Below are 19,869 nucleotides of genomic sequence, written 5' to 3'. Positions count from 1 at the left end.
ATTCCAGCATAATGGATGTGACACTTTCAGTCAAAAACCTAAATATAATTTATCAGAAAATGTTTTTATTACCAATATACTGAATCATCTGTTTATTTTTTCATAAACCTCTCATGATAAGAAAAATAAAAGCCTATAACTGTGTTTTCTGTTTTCGATAAAGAAAATATGTTACGGATGTGACAAAAAGAATAACGTACTTTTAAAATTTAAAGGAAATCTTTGAATAAAAATGCACAAACCAGAAGCAATAGTATTTAACCAATAGAAAAGAGATGGCTGTGTAAAGAACAAAAATAAATATTTTTGTGTGTGCTTTTATAAGAAAAAACAGCATTATGAATGAGACATTTCTCTGTTATGGATGTGACAAATCTAAATGTGCTTAACTAACAAAAAAAATATATAATAAAAACTTACAGAAGACCTTAAAGGGGCCATGGCACAAGACTTTTTTAGGATGTCAAATAAATCTTTGGTGTCCCCAGAGCACATATGTGAAGTTTTAGCTTAAAATACCCCAAAGATAATATATTATAACATGATTATAACAAGAGCTCCTTATGACATCATAAGGAGAGCCAAATTTCAACGACCTATTTTATCATGTCCTTGTAGAGAATGGTTTACCAAAACTAAGTTACTGGGTTGATCATTTTCACATTTTCTAGGTTGATAGAAGCACTGGGGACCCAATCATAGCACTTAAACATGGAAATAGTATAATTAAGAGACCTTGCATAAGTATTTAAAGGTGCAGTGTGTAGATTTTAGTGACATCTAGAGGTGAGATTATGAATTGCAAACAACAGCTCAGTCCAACGCTCACCCTTCACTTTCGAAATGCATAGAGAAGCTACGTCAGCCACCACAAAACAAACACGTCATCGTCTGAGACAACATATTGACAAAACGCGCTCTATATAGCAGTTTGTCCATTCAGGGCTACTGCCTTAATTCTATGTGGAATTGATTCAACAAGGTGCTGAAAGCATTCTTTAGAAATGTTGGCTCATATTGATAGGATAGCATCTTGCAGTTGATGGAGATTTGTGGGATGCACATCCAGGGCATGAAGCTCCCGTTCCACCACATCCCAAAGATGCTCTATTGGGTTGAGATCTGGTGACTATGGGGGCAATTTTAGTACAGTGAACTCACTGACTACGTTTACATGCTGTAAATATTCGGGTTATGATCAGGTTAAGGTCGGGTTTCGGGTTTCTGAAACATTCGGAATAATCCGTTTACATGCGTGAGCAGAGAGAGTTACCCCTGTATACATGGAATTGGCAATATCCCGATGTAAACTGTGATTAAAAGGTAAATGCGGTGATTTTGCGTGGCTCACTATTGCGCAATGCGGTTTTACCGCCTTCATTTACTAAAATAAAATTATTATTTAAATCCAGAACAAGCTGCACCGATGTAGAAGCAGGGTAGGCTAAGTTACATGTCTTTCCTTTTATGAGAAAAAGATTAACAAGCTATACTAGCCTTCAGCTAAATATACTTTTGAAAAAAAAAATTAATTGAAGAACGATTTTCTAACAAGAAGGTTTTTTAAGTGCATATTTACAGAGCATCGGTAAATACAGAACACAACAGTGTCTTAAAGAAATAAAAATTAGACAGTATTCATGCAACTATAAATGTACAAAACGAATGCAATAGCTTACAGAAGGCAATGAATATTTATTTATGGCATTTTCAATAATATATTAGTAGATAAATTAACATCTATAAAGTATTAAAACGAATAAATCATTATTTTGGCTAAATTAAGCTGGATGGATAATTTTTATAATTGTCATCCTTTCAGAACAAGCTTATATGCTATCTATAATAACTTACATTATATCCTGAGTGTTACTTGGACGAAAATATGTAGAAATACATGCAAGTAAAAAAGTACAGAACAAAAATGTTTACCTCACGCGGATAGAACGAAAAGCCGTTAATTAAGCGGACTGAGAACGTGCAGAAACAGTCGAGTCGGCAGATGATCACCAATGTTTATAATGTTTCACGCAGGTACTGTTGATGATAAACTTTCATATCTAAATGTCAGGTATAAGTATTCAGTCAGTTAATAATAAAGCCACCGGCGTTATTGCAACATCCTTATACACGGAGCGGACGCTGTATACAAAGAAAAAACCTAAGGTTTTTATTTTAAGTGGTTTTAATGCTTGTAAGCAATCAGTTATATTATGCCGCTTTGTATTTGTGTCGATCAGTTAAATTAAAGTAATTTTAATCTTAGAAACTGCATCAAGATGCAGACGACGCTACAGTTATTCTGTCATCTTTAACTTTTTCACACATTCACTGTATTTAACGAAATATGAATAGCATAGTATTACATTTTGAATTCAAATTCACACACACACAAAAAAAAAACAAGTTACTCTCATAACTATTGACAATCTATTTGGCCTTTATTATACATGTATGCTTTGAAAAACAAGAATAGCTATATATTAATTTAACGTGAAAAACGCGATTGTTGCAATTGGTTTCCTCCTCGCTCTAAAAGTGTGGCGCATCTCTCTCGCCATGCTTACCTCTACTCCCTGCGGGTTTTTTGGCGCATACAAGAAGTTTCTCTACTCAGAAGACCAAGATTCCTTGCGAATAGAACATGCGCAGTATACAAATCAATGTTCCTTTTGATGGGAATATCCCGATGCGCGTTTACATGACCAAAATTTCGGGTTAGAAAAGAGGTAACCCAGGGGTAATATTCGGGATTTTAAAAACAGGAATATGAGCATATTCGGGTTTTTGCCGGTGTTTACATGGACGTGCGCGACCGGGTTATTGCTAATATTCCGGATTTGAACGGGTTATTGGCTGCATGTAAACGCAGTCATTGTCATGTTCAAGAAACCAATTTGAAATCATTCAAGCTTTGTGACATGATGCATTATCTTGCTGGAAGTAGCCATCAGATGATGGGTACATGGTGGTCATAAAGGGATGGAAATGGTCAGAAACAATGCTCAGGTAGGCCATGGCATTTAAACGATGCCCAATTGGCACTAAGGGGCCTAAAGTGTGCCAAGAAAACATCCCCCACACCATTACACCACCACCACCAGCCTGCACAGTGGTAACAAGGCATGATGGATCCATGTTCTCATTCTGTTTACGCCAAATTCTGACTCTACCATCTGAATGTCTCAACAGAAATCAAATTGTAGCCTCTTTTTCCTATTTGTAGTGGAGATGAGTGGTACCCGGTGGGGTCTTCTGCTGTTGTAGCCCATCCGCCACTAGGTTGTGCGTGTTGTGGCTTCACAAATGCTTTGCTGCATACGTCGGTTGTAACGAGTGGTTATTTCAATCAAAGTTGCTCTTCTATCAGCTGGCTGTCGAATTTACCATTTAACCTTGCTCTAAACATACACTTACATTTCACTGTCTCACCCGTTGCATTTACCTCAAACAAGCATTGATCACAAAAATCAGATAATGTGTGTAAGTCAATAAAATCAAAGCCTCTGAATTTGCTTTAAGATGTTGCATGCACACCTGGAGGCACGCTTCTGTTATCAAGCATGTAATTGGATATTTCAGTCACCCCAAATGATGACTCAGGCTAAAATGGCATTGCTGCATGCAATACGAGCCCTTTAAAAAGCCAATTTTTGAGAGATCAACAGCCAGGACAGTGAAAAATGTGCGGGTGAGAAAGTATAACAGGACAGAGATGAGACATGGAAAAGCAAAAGTACCTGCTGCTTCTGCTGTTGTTGCTTGCTGAGGTTGCGGTAGTACGTATTGAATTTAACAATGTCTTGGCTCATGTCGTCCACGCGGTCCATTAGCAGCTGAAGGCTCTTTTCCAGATGGTTACTATAGCAACAGATAGACAGATAGTTAAGTCGAGCGAAGTTTGCGTTATAAAGGTTTGACTGCACTTCAAAGCAAAATTGCTTCTCAATTAAAAATCCAGGATGACAGAATTACAGTTTTAGTTAATAAGGGCGTCTATCTGATCTTAATTTACACAGTCTTTGGAGACGTCTAACCGTAGCACATGGTGAATATTGAAGGCCACCATATATCCAAATCCCTTACGGGCAATTTTCAAGACAGGGTTTAGATTAATCCAGGACTTATTTTACATTTCATTAATTTTTTTACAAACATACCTTACAAAAAACATTAGTGATATGCATTTTGAACAATGGCACTGATATATGTTAAAGGGGACATTTCACAAGACTTTTTTTTAAGATGTCAAATAAATCTTTGGTGTCCCAAGAGTACATATGTGAGGTTCTAGTTCAAAATATCATATAGATTATTTATTATAATCCTAATAGATTATTTATTATGTCCTTTAAAATGCAAATGAGCTGATCTCTGCACTAAATGGCAGTGCTGTGGTTGGATAGTGCAGATTAAAGGGCGGGATTATCCCCTTCTGACATCAGAAGGGGAGCCAAATTTCAATGACCTATTTTTTCACATGGTTGCAGAGAATGGTTTACCAAAACTAAGTTACTGGGTTGATCTTTCACATTTTCTAGGTTGATAAAAGCACTGTTGGCCCAATTATAGCACGTAAACATGGAAAAAATTAGATTTGATTTTCATGATATGTGCAAGGTGTTTTTAAGTTAAGGAAGCTTATACATGCACTTAAGTCTGGGACTAAGGCGTTTAGCGCGACATGGTACACGCGATTCCGCTTCATTTCGTGCATCTAGTTTGCGAATTTAGCGTTGCCGCGTGAAACGCGCGAGTTGAAAAATTTGAACTTTGGCAGAAAAACGAGCCGCGTTAACCAATCAGGAGCTTGCTCTAGTAGTGACGTGATTACAGGAAGCGAGCGGAGTCGCAGAAGCCCCTCCCATGACGCAAATGTCTGTGTCTCGATGACTAGAATTTCACGCGCAAGTAAACACAAAGGGCTCTATCTTACACCCGGCGCAATGCAGCGCAATGCGCGACGCAAGTGTCTTTCGCTAGTTTCCACGTTTTTCCCTAATTTTTCCTAATTTTCACGTTTAGCGCCGCGTTGTTTAAATAGCAAATGCATTTGCGCCCCCTTTTGCGGCCATGGGCGTTCTGGTCTGAAAACGAGGTGTGTTCAGGCGCATTGTTGGCCCGTTGCTATTTTGAGGCAACTAAAATAGACTACGCCATTGACCAACAAAAACCTGCTCTAAAGTCTAAAGTCAATGGCGCAATGTGTTTTATGTTATTTAAAGAGCGCATTAGTAAAATGCGCCTATACACGGGAGGACAACGCGGGTTTGCTTATCACAAGGTACATGAATGCGCAGCAGCACAAAAATGCTTTTAAATATGAAAGATTAAAGGATTGAATGTAAAAGATTATTATTGAGTCTCTTGGACATAAATGAGGACTAATTATGAGACGTTAGAAGGCGCAAAGAGCTGCTTCACCTGCAGCCTGGTAAGTAAATAAATGCTTTGCTTTAAACAAATGCATCTGTTTTTAAATGTTTTTTTTTTTAATGCTACCTCACGGATTTATTGTATATGATGACTCTGTACCTGTGGATATGGTGGGATGAGAAACATTTTTAAGTAATGCTTAAAAAAAACTCTTTGCTAAAAAAAACGCTGTCCAAAGTGCTGAAATGTGAGGAGAGCCGTTTGTAAATTCTTTATCTCCTGTTTGTTACAAATAAAGTATTTTTAGAGTACAAACCTTATCTTACATACTTGTAAATTATTTTTTGATGATATTGGATAGCCATACATTTAAAGCAATTACAAGCCTGCTTTTTACTTCCATGACTAAAAGAAAACGGGTTTTAAAGGTTTTAATAAAAAAATAACAATTCAATACAAGTGAAAAACAACACAATTATTTCACATTAATCTTAAACTGGGGATCTTCTTCCTCCGCTTAGTTTTTCAGTTTACAAAGTCCGTCATCTAAATAGGGATTAGACATAGCGCCAGTGCAACTTGCTTTTAAAGGGGATGAGAGCTGTGACTCTTATTGGTTTACTGCACGTTATGCCCAAAATACTCCCATTACAATAGGACCTACCCTTTTCGACCATGCGCTCGGCGCAAAAACCATTTTTCCCGTCGTTACATTAGCATAAGTGGATTCGGACACGCCCATTTAGACGTTGCGCTGTGCGCTTTAGACAATGCGCTTAGATCGTTAAAATAGGGCCCTTAATGTTTAAACGGCATACGAATTTGACGCCTCAAACGCGGCTGGTGTGAACCCACAGTTACTTGTTCTTTATACAGGCAATATTTTAAAGCACTTTCCAGATATGCTAACAGTGTATCAAAAACATTGCATGCAGGCAATCCCAGAATGCACTGCAGTAAGCTTTGGGAAAAAAGCAATCAATATAGTGAACATGGGGCAAAAAAGCAACAATTACTTTTACTCAATATCTGTATGTGCCATGTATTTTTACACGTAAAATCCTACGCAAACTTTCCGTGGAAAGTGTCAATTACAGATTCAGGATTTTATAACGCACAGTATTAATATAAACATATAAATATTATAAAATATCAAATAAAAGCAAAAAAAAATTTTTTTACTAAAGTAAATATTTACAACCGTGTGAGGATAATAAATACCGCCAGTAGGCGTTTAAAGGTACTAGAATTTCAAACACGGCCATTTTCCTCTTATTTTAATTTCCCCAAATCCAAAATTTTTGGTTGAACAGCGGTAAAGAAACGTATGACGTTCTCCCACTGAAGAGACACTTACTTTAATGGTTAAGTTCATGGCTACATGCTTTAAACTCTGTTTTTGGAGTGACACATCTGCGCTATAGACCTATTGGTATTTGTCAAGAAAGTAAAGGGCATCTTTGTACACAGGAAGAGGGAAATTACACACTGAATACATTATCATTATCTTTTCACTGATGGGAGTACTGAACGACTTTACCAGCAGGGCCTATTAAACACACCAACTCCTGGGACGCTCTGAATTACAAATGAAAGACTTTTCTCAAAACGGCAAAGATTGTGCCGACTCATAAAGCATTAACTATAGAGCAAAACACCTGCTCACATCCCGAGTATTTAGTCTATCAATTAAACTGATTCGGAGGACGGGACCGAGCAGCTGCGTCTGCTGGAGATGCGTAAACAGTCGAAAAAAATTGAATTCTCGGTTACCTACGTTAATTAAAGAAGATGCAATGCACAACAGACCTTTAATTGTGCCTTTGAAGTTAAAATGTTTGATGGGTAAAACAGGGCTGTGCAGTATGGACAAAATAAAATATTTTCAATATTTCTATTTGTGTCTCAATGTCAATCAAACAATAAAAGAAAAAAGATCAACATAAATGAATACTGTTTTTGATTGTGTGTGTGCAAAATCTATTTTAACCTTAAAAATCTTTAACTGGATTTTTCTCTAAATTAACTTTGCAGACTCTTTCACTAATAATAAACATACATTTGCATAAAGCATCCATATTTGTCCCCACGCATGTCAATTAGAATATTAAAAACAAGTAAATTAAGATAAATATAGAACACATAAAAATGTCCGATTAATCACGAGTTAACTCATGATACTCATGCGATTAATATAGATTAAATATTTTAAATCGACTGACAGCCCTAAAAAAATTATCTTGTGAAAGTTGCCAGGGTCCATTACATGCCTCATGCATCCTGAAACTGTAAGTGCTGCCTAATTTTCTATCGCAAGGTGAATAAAATTCAATACTGTACTGTAAACATACTCAATCATTTACAACATTAGATCGTTTATTGACACTAAGCCACAAAAACAGACTCTTCCACAATACTGGCCCACATTTACATATAAATCTATTCAATATTCAATGCCTCGGCCTACTTTGACAAATGACAGTGTGAAATACACCAGTACACGGCAATAACACAAAGGTCATTCACATAGGCGTCTTAAAGGTACAGGAACAAAAAAACATCTGGTGCGAGAAACCTTGACTAACAAAACGTTAAAAGTAAAAACGCCTTCTCCTTATAACTTTGATCTCTTTTCATTAAATGCAATAAATTTAATATACTGTCCTCCGAGCTACTTGGCATATTAATGATATAAAAAACCCGATTGACTTCGACTATAACGAGGCTCATTTCTGGGAAAAGATTTTCTATTCTCCCCGAAACAGACTCATCTCAATCTGTAATAAAATTCAGTGGAATCTAAGTGGATTAGTTGAACTAATTTATAAGGAGAATATTTGCAGGAGAATAAAATATCCAGCTCCATCTCATAAAGGACTGACCCTCCTAAAAAACTTCAGTTCATTGAGTTCATCTGGTCCATTTCAACACTAAAACGGCCACAGATCTGCCTGATAGAGTAACAAACAGCGGGGGGTATGCTAAATGCAAATAATAAAATGCAACTAACCACATAAGTGTGCGTAGTAAAGATAACAAAAAGCTTTTCCACTTTTTAAAGTGAAGAGAAAACGCTTCACATATCTTGTCTCTTGTTATTGACTTCAAAAGGCCTTGAGTCCCATCAAACACAACACTGCCACAAACACTTTTTGCCCAATGTCTGCTGCTTATGTGAGTTTCCCTGTTTAAGTCGGGTCTATGCAGTTATATAAACAAATATTAACAAGTTTGAACTAGGGCTTGGTCTTTGACAAACTGTGCAGATTTTCTTTATACAGGGTGAGCTGTACGTTTATCAGATGCTTCTTCTTCTTACCGCGCAACCAGCTTGTTTAAAAGCAAGGCAGCGTTGCCAGGTCCTCTGCCTCTTGGCGGAGTTCTGAATTGGGCTACTTTTAAACTCTTTCTGCAGTTCGATGTTTTTTGCGGGTTAGAGATGGAAAGAATTTGGTTCATTAGTTGGTGGTATTTTGACTAATTTTGAATGGCCATCGGGCTGGTTTTGTTACGCGGATCTGGCAACCCTGACAGGACCATGATGGAAGCAATAGCACTGAATTTGTATTTGTTTAATTGTTGTAGGGTTTTCATGAAAATAATATTGAACCACAATCAAAGCATCTGTTTTAAAGTAAGGAGGAAATTAAGGTTTTTATTAATGTAGCAACGCATATCACTTTCATATCATAATGGCTTATTTATTTTGTCAATAACTAATAATGTTAAATACTCATCAAGTGAAGTTGAGGATTAAAATAAGTTTATTAATCTGTGGCAAGAGTACATCCCTGAAAACTCAATTTGTTTAGTTTGTTTATGTTTCAAAAGCTGCACAAACTTTTTTATTTAAGACTTAAAATATCTAAAATACAATATTAGTAAATCTCTGTAGTAGTGTGTGGCTTTTGTACTTTTAAAAAATTAGACTTCTACACGTGAAAACCCTAATTTAGTGCCTCATTTAACTACAATAAGTGAAAACATGTAGTTGAGTAATATTTATGTTTTTATCAGATTAGTCGATTAATCAGAAAAATAATCACCCGATTAATCGATTATGAAAATAATCGTTAGTTGCAGGCCTAGTTTGAAATTTTTTTGCTTAAGTTTATATATTTTTATATTATATTACTATATTTTATATATTTTTTTACTTTATGCATTTGTACTGTTATGGGTTATCACTCAGTGTCCAAAATAAAATCTGGAATCTGATGCACATCCAGATAATAACCACATATTTTTACTGGAACCATGTGGTTTACTAGACGCATGCAAATCTGAGATATAAAGTTTCTCTTAAAAGGATGCATAAAATCAACTTAGCTACAGAATTGAATAAATTCACAGCTTTGCATTTAGAGGATTTCTCTGCTCCCAGGCAGTTAGTATTTACGACGCTTTTGCTTTTTAACTTTGAGTCCAAGCACCACATGTGCCCCATTTGAAGGGTCTGGATTAAACCGTGCCGTAAGGGCATGTCAGCGTGTACCGCGTTTTCTTGGTCAACTTCCAGAGCAAAACAGACTGGAGGCTTTATAAGGGACATGGATTGACAAGATGAATCACTAAATGACGAATGTTTTCCACGTCGAGTCACCACACGCCTCCGGGTTCAGCAGCAGAGGTCAGGGCAGATTCTCACCTGCTTGACAGACTTAGTAACTCGTGCTTGTCGGCCACCGTATTCTTCTCCTGCAGTTCCCACATGAGGACGTTTATGAGGTGAGAATTCTTGATGGTGATGGGAACTTCTTCAAACATGTGCTCGTACCCAACGTTGGCCGCCTTAAGCCTGCGGAAGCAAAGACGTTTTGATTTGTTATAATCGTTTGTACCGAGCAGACAGAATGGCAACTTTCAAGAATATAATTGCATGATTTATATCTTTAAAGGACAAGTTCGGTATTTTACACTTAAAGCCCTGTTTTCAGATTGTTTATGATGAAATAAAACGGTTTTGACTGAAATTTGGACATATGATGCTGGCCCGAGAATTTTTGGGTGTTTGTGTTTCACCTCCCACGTCTGAATAGGTGCACTGGAACAATCCTTCCTAAAATGCATTAAACTTTCGTTTACAAAGACGTGAAACTCACCGAGTGGTCAGGGGTATTCACTGATATGCTCACACAAAAATCGCTGCAAAAGATTCTAACCAACAGGTGTTTAATCATTCGTTGTAAACTTGTGGACCTATTTTCAAAACGCCTCACCCCCGTATATTCTTCCGCTGAGAGCTTGAATAATAGACACTCCAGCCCAGTTGCTGGCAATAATCCGCCTTTGCCAATTGCAAGAATACAGACAACGTACCCGGTGGCGGAGTAATACCGTACCTCACATCTAATACAAGTCAATGGAGTTGGACAAAAACAACGATTAAACCTGTTGGAATGCGCCTTTTGCAGCGATTTTTGTGTGAGCATATCAGTGAACACCCCTGACCACTCGGTGAGTTTCACATCTTTGTAAACAAAAGTTTAATGCATTTTAGGAAGGATTGTTCCAGTGCACCTATTCAGAGGTGGGAGGTGAAACAACAAACACCTGATAATTCTCAGGGCAGCATCATATGTCCAAATTTCAGTCAAAACCGTTCTATTTCACCATAAACAATCTGAAAACAGGGCTTTAAGTGTAAAATACCAAACTTGTCCTTTAATTAAATTGCACAAAAAACTGGTTCACACATTTGAAGCAAATAAAGTGAAGATGTAATATACTTAATATTACATTTTTAAAGGCACAATATGTAATTTTCACTGCTAGAGGCCGCTGAACAACAGCAGGGGGGTATGCTAAATGCAAATAATAAAATGCAACTAACCATATAAGTGTGCGTAGCAAAACTTGATGACATGAAAGAGACTGGAACGATGGGATTTTTAGTCTTTACCTTCACTGTCGATAAGTATTTATCTGACAGGATTCATATGGACACTCCCCTAGAGTTAAACATTTGAGATTTACTGTTTTGTAATCTATTCAGCCGATCTCCAGGTCAGGCAGTACCACTTTTAGCATAGCTTAGCATAATTAATTGAATCTGATTAGACCATTAGCATCGCGAAATATGACCGGCACTAAGTTTGTGTAGTTGCAGAGCTGGGGACTGTTTTCGGGCGCTGCGTAATATCATTGCGCCTGCTGCACCCATGGTACGGCAGCAAAGTTCCTTGATTATTACTCAAATGTTTAACTTTGGGGAAGAGATGGAAAATGAGCTTATTTTTAAAGAGCACCTATTTCATTGCTAAAAAACAACGCTATTTTGTGTATTTGGCATAATACAATGTAAGTGTGTGGTTTATGGGTAATTATTAACCATATAATTAATTATTAACCATTATTTTCCACATACTGTACATTTTTGTAGCTTCAGATTTTTGTAGTCCAAGAAAAGAGATTTACGTTGGAGACAATAACGACGCATCGACGTCAAAATTCCGTCAACTTCATATTTTTGCGTCTACGCTTCGCAAAACATTACATTTAAGCCCCCCCCCCCCAAAAAAAAAAATTAATGATCACATTTGTCTAATCTATTGTAACGATCCGCTAGCTGCCGGTCCCATAAGTGTAAGAAGATCTTGCGATATTTACCCGTTAAAAGATTTCTATTTTCACAATATCAGTTTAAAGTTATATCATACTGTTTAAAGCAGTTGAATGCTTTATTCTGATTGGCTAAGAAATGTTCCATGGGTGTTGATTATTTTTCTGTAAACCGCACACACCTAACCTGTAAAATGTCTTAAAAATTGGCACCAGACCTATTTTTGTGGTAACCGTGGTATAATAGAAATAAATGACTCCGGTCCTTTGAATTAATTGAAAATAATGCACACACGGCGGGTATGCATTATTTTCAAATAATTCAACGGCCTGTCGTCAATTATTCCTTACTTACAGCATGCACTTTTTTATTTTTTATTTATTTTTTACAATTTTCATTTAGGGATGCATATAAAGTTTCAGTGACAGCCCAAGATTAGTTAAACATTTCAGAATTTCTTAAAATGTGACCCCATTTTTCAGTCATTTACGTTTTTTACGACCTGCACTGTCACTTGTGCGATTTAATATTATGGTTTGCTTTCACATTCTAATTATAGACAAGTTTATTGAAATTATTAATATAAAAATCATCATCATGTGTTTCTGTGCCTAAAGTGAACACAGATACCATCAAAGTCAATGTTCTAGCAAGCCAAATTTGAGGTATTTTTGCACATAATAATAAATCAATGTCAATAAAATCATTTATTTCAATATTTTCATGTTATAAATAAAAGTATATTTAAGTCTTAGTTTTTAATATGTCATTTACCACAATAATAACAAATGACATGTTTTTGTCATTTTTATTGTTACGTCTACTTTGACGCTCGAAATCTCAAAATTAAATTACGCGACTTTAGCTGCGCTTTCATAGGCAGGGTCACAAATGTGTCTCGTGGGGTAAATGTGTCATCACACCCCTTATGGTTTGAATATCAGTAAAAGCAGAAATCGTCAATAATGCTGACACAACGTTATTGACAAGTGACGCAATGCGAAACAATGTCAGTAACATTTGGGATGATGTAAGTAAACAAATGAACAAAATATATAACACTGTGCTAACGATTTTTAGATATCTTAATGCAAAATTTGTACATATTGTGCCTTTAATGTACCAGCTCAGTTTATTCTATTTATTGCTTTTATACAAACAAGTTTTTTTTCATATACGTTCTAATAATATAACTGTGAGATACAGTGACAAAATTCAAATTGATATTCTGTATGAATTCAACAGGCCATCTGTATTCAAAGACCTTTGTTGACAACACAAATAGAGACTAATTTTCATAATCAATAATCATTCCACTCTATGACTAGTTAAGTATTCAAGATATGCTGTTGAATGATAAACAACCCTGTCAGCCTGGTGGCGCTGATATCTGACAAGGTTGAAACGGGTCACAGGAACACCTTTAATGTTTTCGAGTAAGCCTTTTTACCCGCAGCGATCCCTGGAGCGCTTCGCTCCCCTGGGCGAAAGACCGCTTTCACTCGACCGGTGGAATTTGTACTTGTGATCTCTCCAACATCACGCTTCTGCTGATACATTCCTCCCATTAAACTTACGTCTAGCAGCAATTTAAAAGCAATTACCATCTGCCAGAAGCCAGCGAGGTTGTAAACTTTGTGCATTTGTTTGTTTGGTGTGACAGTGTCGACTGCAGGCGTCACATCGTGACAAATAAAACCCCGTCACTGAAGAGCGAGGATGAGATCGTGTTCGCTCGTGTTGGGAAAGATTCTCATTAGCGAAGATAAACGGCGACAGATACAGGAAGTGAATGAAGTAAAGTGAAAGGAAATGAAGCAATTATACGACATTCATATGACAACTCAGTACTGTAGCTCCAGGAACCCTAAAGAAAATTAACCACGTAAAAGTTAAATAACCGTGCTTTTTGATGAGTATGATTGCCATTTGTATAACCATAGTTTCAACAAATATGATGGCATACTGGGACATAGTAAAACCTTGGTATATTTGAAAATGAAGTTAAACCATGGTTAATTTTCGTAAAAGTTTGTGAACAAACCTTGGTTTTTGATCAATAAGCATCCAGGATCAGATCAATGTCAGATTATAGTAAATTTATAATGCAAATATGACCAAGTAAACATGCATACAGGGTTTATATAAGTTTATTATCTCAACATTATTGCAATACAATTTCAGCTCAAAGTACAAATACTTTTTCTTACAATAATTGTGTTAATATCTTTATCAACAGTATTCTTATTATTAAAATAATTATTTTTTTTGTTCATTATTGTTAATAAAATCCAAACATCTTCCACCTAACCATGTTCATAAATCATTTAATGGATGAGATCTTACCCCTCTGGTGAGAAGTCTTTTTCCTTACAGATCTCCATCAGTTTGGGTGTTAACCTGTAGGCCTTCAGGCAAAGGGAACCCTGTGCCGTTTTTATAGGATCTAAAGAGAAAAACAGTTTTAGAAAGTGCCACCACAAGGTTAAGTGCATATAGCCTAAAATTATTATGCCATTGTGCCACACTTTATGTATAAATGCAGTGCATGAATTCAAAAAAAGAATAATGAAAGTACATAAAAAATTGAATTTATTTAAAGATACAACTTGAATCAGCTACAATAAATAGAAACCATAAATGCATAAAATTGAAGGGTACAAACTTTTCTCTCTGTAGCTGTGTTTTCATCACACTGATTTAATGAACATTTTGAAATATTGCATAAGAAACGAGTAATGGAAACTTTTATCTCCCTATTAGCGGGGTTCGGTAATTTGTCCTTGAAGAACAAAAATTCTTTGAATCAAATTGTTAGGTGGGCAAGCAAAAATATTGGTGAACCACAATTTATCTTAGCAGATCTTTACTCCAATTATTTACAGCATATGGCGAGTTTTATCATTAAAGATTGTTCCCACTCTTTACAAAATGAGTTCCAGCTTCTCCCTTAGTGGAGAACTAGATGATATAGGAACACTTTTGTACCTGCAGCTATGGAATTATTAAACTAAAAAAGCAGGAGATGATATGCATGGTTACTTTATATATTTAGGTGGGTGTCGAGGCAGTGTGTAGAAGCACATTGCTATGACTTTTTATATATTTTAATATTTTATTGTATGTTATTATTATATATATCTATTGTTTTAAGGATGGATCTCCTGACTGCACAACAAATTTACCTTTAGGTACTAATAAAGATACCTTGACCTAGTGGTCGACCGATATGGTTTTATTTATGATCGGTACCGATATTAACTCTTTCACCGCCAGCATTTTTTAAAAAAGTTGCCAGCCAGCGCCAGCGTTTTTCATGATTTTCACCAAAGTTTAATGCCTTCCAGAAAATGTTCTTCTTTAAATATATAAACATACAATATACCAAATGAAAGAACAGACCCTCTGCTTTCAAACAAAAAAAACCGTTTCATCCTACCTTTAGTGGTTCTTTTGCAATCAGCTTTTGAATATGGGTAGGTTTTTGCAAAAACACCATATTTTGAGCAAAAAGCAGAGATAATTCCATTTTTATGACGGACTTTTCATAGAGATCCCATTCAGAGCGATCTTTAAAACAGACACGGACATGCAGCAGCTTGCCATAGGGCAATACTTCCGGTTTTAAAAAGTTGCGGAAGGGCGCCACCTGGTGGATAATAGCGGTATTGCGGAAAGACGGAAAATCTCGTCATTGGCGGGGAAACGTTTTCTCTTAATTGACGAGATATCTCGTCAATGGCGGGGAAAGAGTTAAGGAAGCTGCATGGCCGGTATGATGCCGTTATAACACAAATGTTATTACAGTAAATAAGAGATACGCTGAAATTTTGTGAAACTAAATAAAAATTTACCCTTTTGAAGTACTTAAAACATATTTACAAGACATAATTCATGTGAATTTGACATTTCACGGTACTGCTTGAATAAGTGTGTTGAACACGTGTGTTGTGTGTGACACAGGATAACGTCATGTTAAAAAGTGAATAATGATTGATAACTTTACTGTCTGTCTCACTTTGGCTTTACATTGAGTGACACTTTTCATTACAAACAACACATTTAAGTAATAGAAAAATTTATTGGCCGACTGAAAAGATTTATTGGCCGATGCCAATAATAGAAAAAAATTCTAAATACCGTCACTGCAATATATTGTCCCATCATCACTAATCGAAACACCAAATTTCTAATAAAAAGTTTCAGCGCTCGCTTGAGGTGGTTTTTGATTTATCCAAAAAAGAATAAATGCGAATAATGGGAGATGAAAACGTTTAAATTCGGACGTAGCGAACATTAAAGCCACATGACTGATCGTCTAGGTTTATCAGCTGACGTTGTCTTTATCATATATGGTGCTCGATGTCGTCACAATGCCCTTGCTGTTAGTGCCTGGATCAGAAATTCTGCATTCCTTCTTTTATGCACAGCATTCACTTTGGCAAATACAAGCGGCACTGCTAGTAATTTATACCTTGTAATAACTATCTAATCGTAACTAAATGCAGTCCTGTGTTTTATTTACTGTTGGTTACTAGGTTACGTCATTCCCTCGAACACTTGATGGAAGCGCACCTAATTTGCATTTGTTTATTTTTCAGGGGGGAGGGTCACATTTGAAAAAGATTTGCTTCACGTTTCGATGGCAACCCAGCTATTGTCACAAGACAATCTCCTGTGAATTCGTAAAAAGTTTTGATGTGTTTTTGGTAAGATATTGAAATAAGTGTGTTTTGGAGGAATGGAATATGTTTATTTGATTTCTGAGTTGGTCACCAAATCAAATCCAACCGTACAGGTGCTGGTCATATTATTAGAATATCATCCAATGAATTCCATTCAAAAAGTGAAACTTGTATATTATATTCATTCATTACACACAGACTGATATATTTCAAATGTTTATTTATTTTTATTTTGATGATTATAACTGACAACTATTCACTATATAGAATATTGTAAAAAGGTTCAATATTGAAGACCCCCTGGTGACACACTCTCATCAGCTAATTAACTCAAAACACCTGCAAATGCCTTTAAATGGTCTCTCAGCCTAGTTTTTTAGGCTACACAATCATGGGAAAGATTGCTGACTTGACAGTTGTCCAAAAGACGACCATTGACACCTTGCACAAGGAGGGCAAGACACAAAAGGTCATTGCAAAAGAGTCTGGCTGTTCACAGAGCTCTGTGTCCAAGCACATTAATAGAGAGACGAAGGGAAGGAAAAGATGTGGTAAAAAAAAGTGTACAAGCAATAGGGATAACAACACCCTGGAGAGGAACATCATCTGAAAGTTGAATACGCTTTCCACTAATGTTTTGTTTGTTAGGACAACATTTGGAGGGATACAACCATTTGAAAATCTGGGTACAGGGTCACAAATCTATTACATGGGGTAAGTTGTAACATCTGCCCTTCTGTCACTTTTGTGTTACTATACAAGAACAATAGTTTCCACAAACAAACTTTAAGTGTTACTTTGTAGCAGAGATGTGTGTGTTGCTTGGGTACATATATTATTAATCTAAATCAATTACTGTTTGAATGATCGAGCCAAAACCAAAATGGGTCAGGTTGTGCGCCGCTCTCTCCTACCAATTTAGTAAACTCTACATAATGATAACATACAGAAACTTGCATTCTGGATTGATGAGGCAAGCAAATCATTAAATCAAAGTATTGCAACAATGAATTGAAATGAAGTTTGAACTGTAAAAGTGCTTCTGTGTGTTTGTTTGATGCCTGTTTGGTTTAAAGACCCTAAGAAAGGTTAATGACACCGATCTAATAACACACTAATAAAAAACACATTAAAAGCATTAAGATTTATGCTGACGATATTGTAAATTTGAATATTGTGTGAATATATAGTGATATAAAACTAAGCCTTGCTGGTTACATAATCATTCGAATAGATATGCATCATATTAACCAATAAAGCCTTTCAAGGTTTTGTAAAGACTTTAAAGGTTCAGTTGTAATGGAACAAAAAGGTGCATGATAATAACTAAAAGGTCAGAGAGTTAAAACCACCATACAAGACATTTATATTCACGCTCTGGATAACCAATCTAAGGACTGAGGGGCGGTAGGTCACACACAGCGAAGCCTTTATCCGCTCTTATAAAGAAATCATGGACTGCGGGTGCTGTCAGGTTTCATAATCAAGCCCGGCGTCACAAAAGCTCACCATTGCTTTTAGTAAGTGAATTAATGTGCTTGTCAGTGGGTTGTCAGAAAGGCTTTAGAAGTGTTCACATGCGTCTTATCTGCCCTGCCACTCACATCGGCCCTGCAGAGGCGTCCCGCGCACTTCTAAAATGCCCTTCTTTTGCCAAACGTACCACAATCTACGGTCACAGGTGGCCATTTTCTGGCTAGAGCATTTGATCGACACGGTCTGAATGAAATAGAAAGCCGATAAGATAAGGTTTAGGACGTAAAGAGCTATGGGAATTTTTTCTAGCTTTTCTCAAGCTAATGTTTATGTACGATGGCTCTTTTCCAACACCTAGAAGGCAAATCCAAAAAGTGGACAGCGTGATTATGAAGCTTCGATAACAGGCCTTCTTTCTGCCAGATTCTAAGTCAGCATCACATCTATCCCATAATGCAGTGTGAAGTCAGCTTACAATGTCAAACCTAATAGAAAGACTGGTATAGATAGACAGACAGACAGAAGAGCATCTAAGTCAGCATCAAATGCATCCCATAATGTGTTGCATATTAATGCAAACCTAACAGATAGACAGGTATAGGTAGACAGATAGACAGGTATAGATACTGTAGACAGAGAGACAGGTATAGATAAACAGATAGACAGGTATAGTTAGACAAGATGTATAGATAGACAGATGTATGGATAAACAGACAGACAAGTATAGATAGACAAGTATAGACAGGTATGGATAGACCTGTTATAGATGGACATATATAGATATACAGATAGACATGTTTAGATAAAAATATATAGATAGACAGGTATAAATATACAGGTATAAACTGACAGATATACAGGTATAGATAGACAGATAGACAGGTATAGATAGAGAGGTAAACAGGCATAGACAGACAGATTCAGGTATAGATAGACAGATACATACATACACACACACATACATACATACATACATATATATATAGACAGATAGACAGGTATAGATAGACAGATGTATAGATAGAAAGATGTATGGAGGTATAGATAGAAAGATGTATAGATAGACAGATGTATGGAGGTATAGATAGACATATGTATGGATAGACAGATATATATAAACACACAGACAGGTATAGATAGACAGATACATAGATAGACAGATATAGATAGACAGATAGACAGGTATAGATAGACAGATGTATAGATAGAAAGATATAGATTTACAGATGTATGGAGGTATAGATAGACAGATGTATGGATGGACAGGTATACAAAGACATAGATAGACAGGTATAGATAGACATATGTATAGATAGAGAGATGTATATACAGATGCATGGAAGTATAGATAGACAGATGTATAGATAGACAGATATATGGAGGTATAAATAGACAAATGTTTGCAGGAATAGATAGATAGTCAGATGTATAGATAAACAGATGTATAGAGGTAGATAGACAGACAGACATAAATGGATGGATAAATAGATGGAAGGATGGATAGACAGGTAAAGATAGACAGGTATAGATTAAAAGAAAGATAGACAGATAGACAAACAAACTAACAGATAGAAACAGGTAGGTAGGTAGTTAGACAAACCGAGGTAGATAGGTAGATAAACATTTACATTTTGTTATTTAGCAGACGCTTTTGTCCAAAGCAACTTACAAGTGAGGTAAACAATAGAAACACTTATAGCAACACAAGAACAGCAATACATAAGTGCACTGGAAATAGACTCATCAAGTCCAACACAGTATACATAGACA

At 36.2% G+C, this 19,869-nt stretch overlaps 1 protein-coding gene across 1 annotated transcript in view; it reads right to left on the bottom strand.

Annotated features, from left to right (window-relative positions):
* eif3ha (eukaryotic translation initiation factor 3, subunit H, a) overlaps positions 1–19,869 on the bottom strand; it is an 85,707-nt gene that overhangs the window by 7,996 nt on the left and 57,842 nt on the right. The window contains exons 4-6 of the mRNA XM_065298895.1: positions 14,285–14,384; positions 10,025–10,174; positions 3,741–3,861 (exon numbers count right to left, since the gene is read on the bottom strand). Of these exons, the coding sequence (XP_065154967.1) occupies positions 3,741–3,861; positions 10,025–10,174; positions 14,285–14,384 (371 nt within the window). The remainder of the gene's footprint in view (positions 1–3,740; positions 3,862–10,024; positions 10,175–14,284; positions 14,385–19,869) is intronic.

Source organism: Paramisgurnus dabryanus, chromosome 13 (genome assembly GCF_030506205.2).
Source record: "Paramisgurnus dabryanus chromosome 13, PD_genome_1.1, whole genome shotgun sequence".
Lineage (NCBI taxonomy): Eukaryota > Metazoa > Chordata > Actinopteri > Cypriniformes > Cobitidae > Paramisgurnus > Paramisgurnus dabryanus.
The sequence above is the reverse complement of the archived record's forward strand: the minus strand, read 5'-3'. Positions and strand labels throughout refer to the sequence as shown.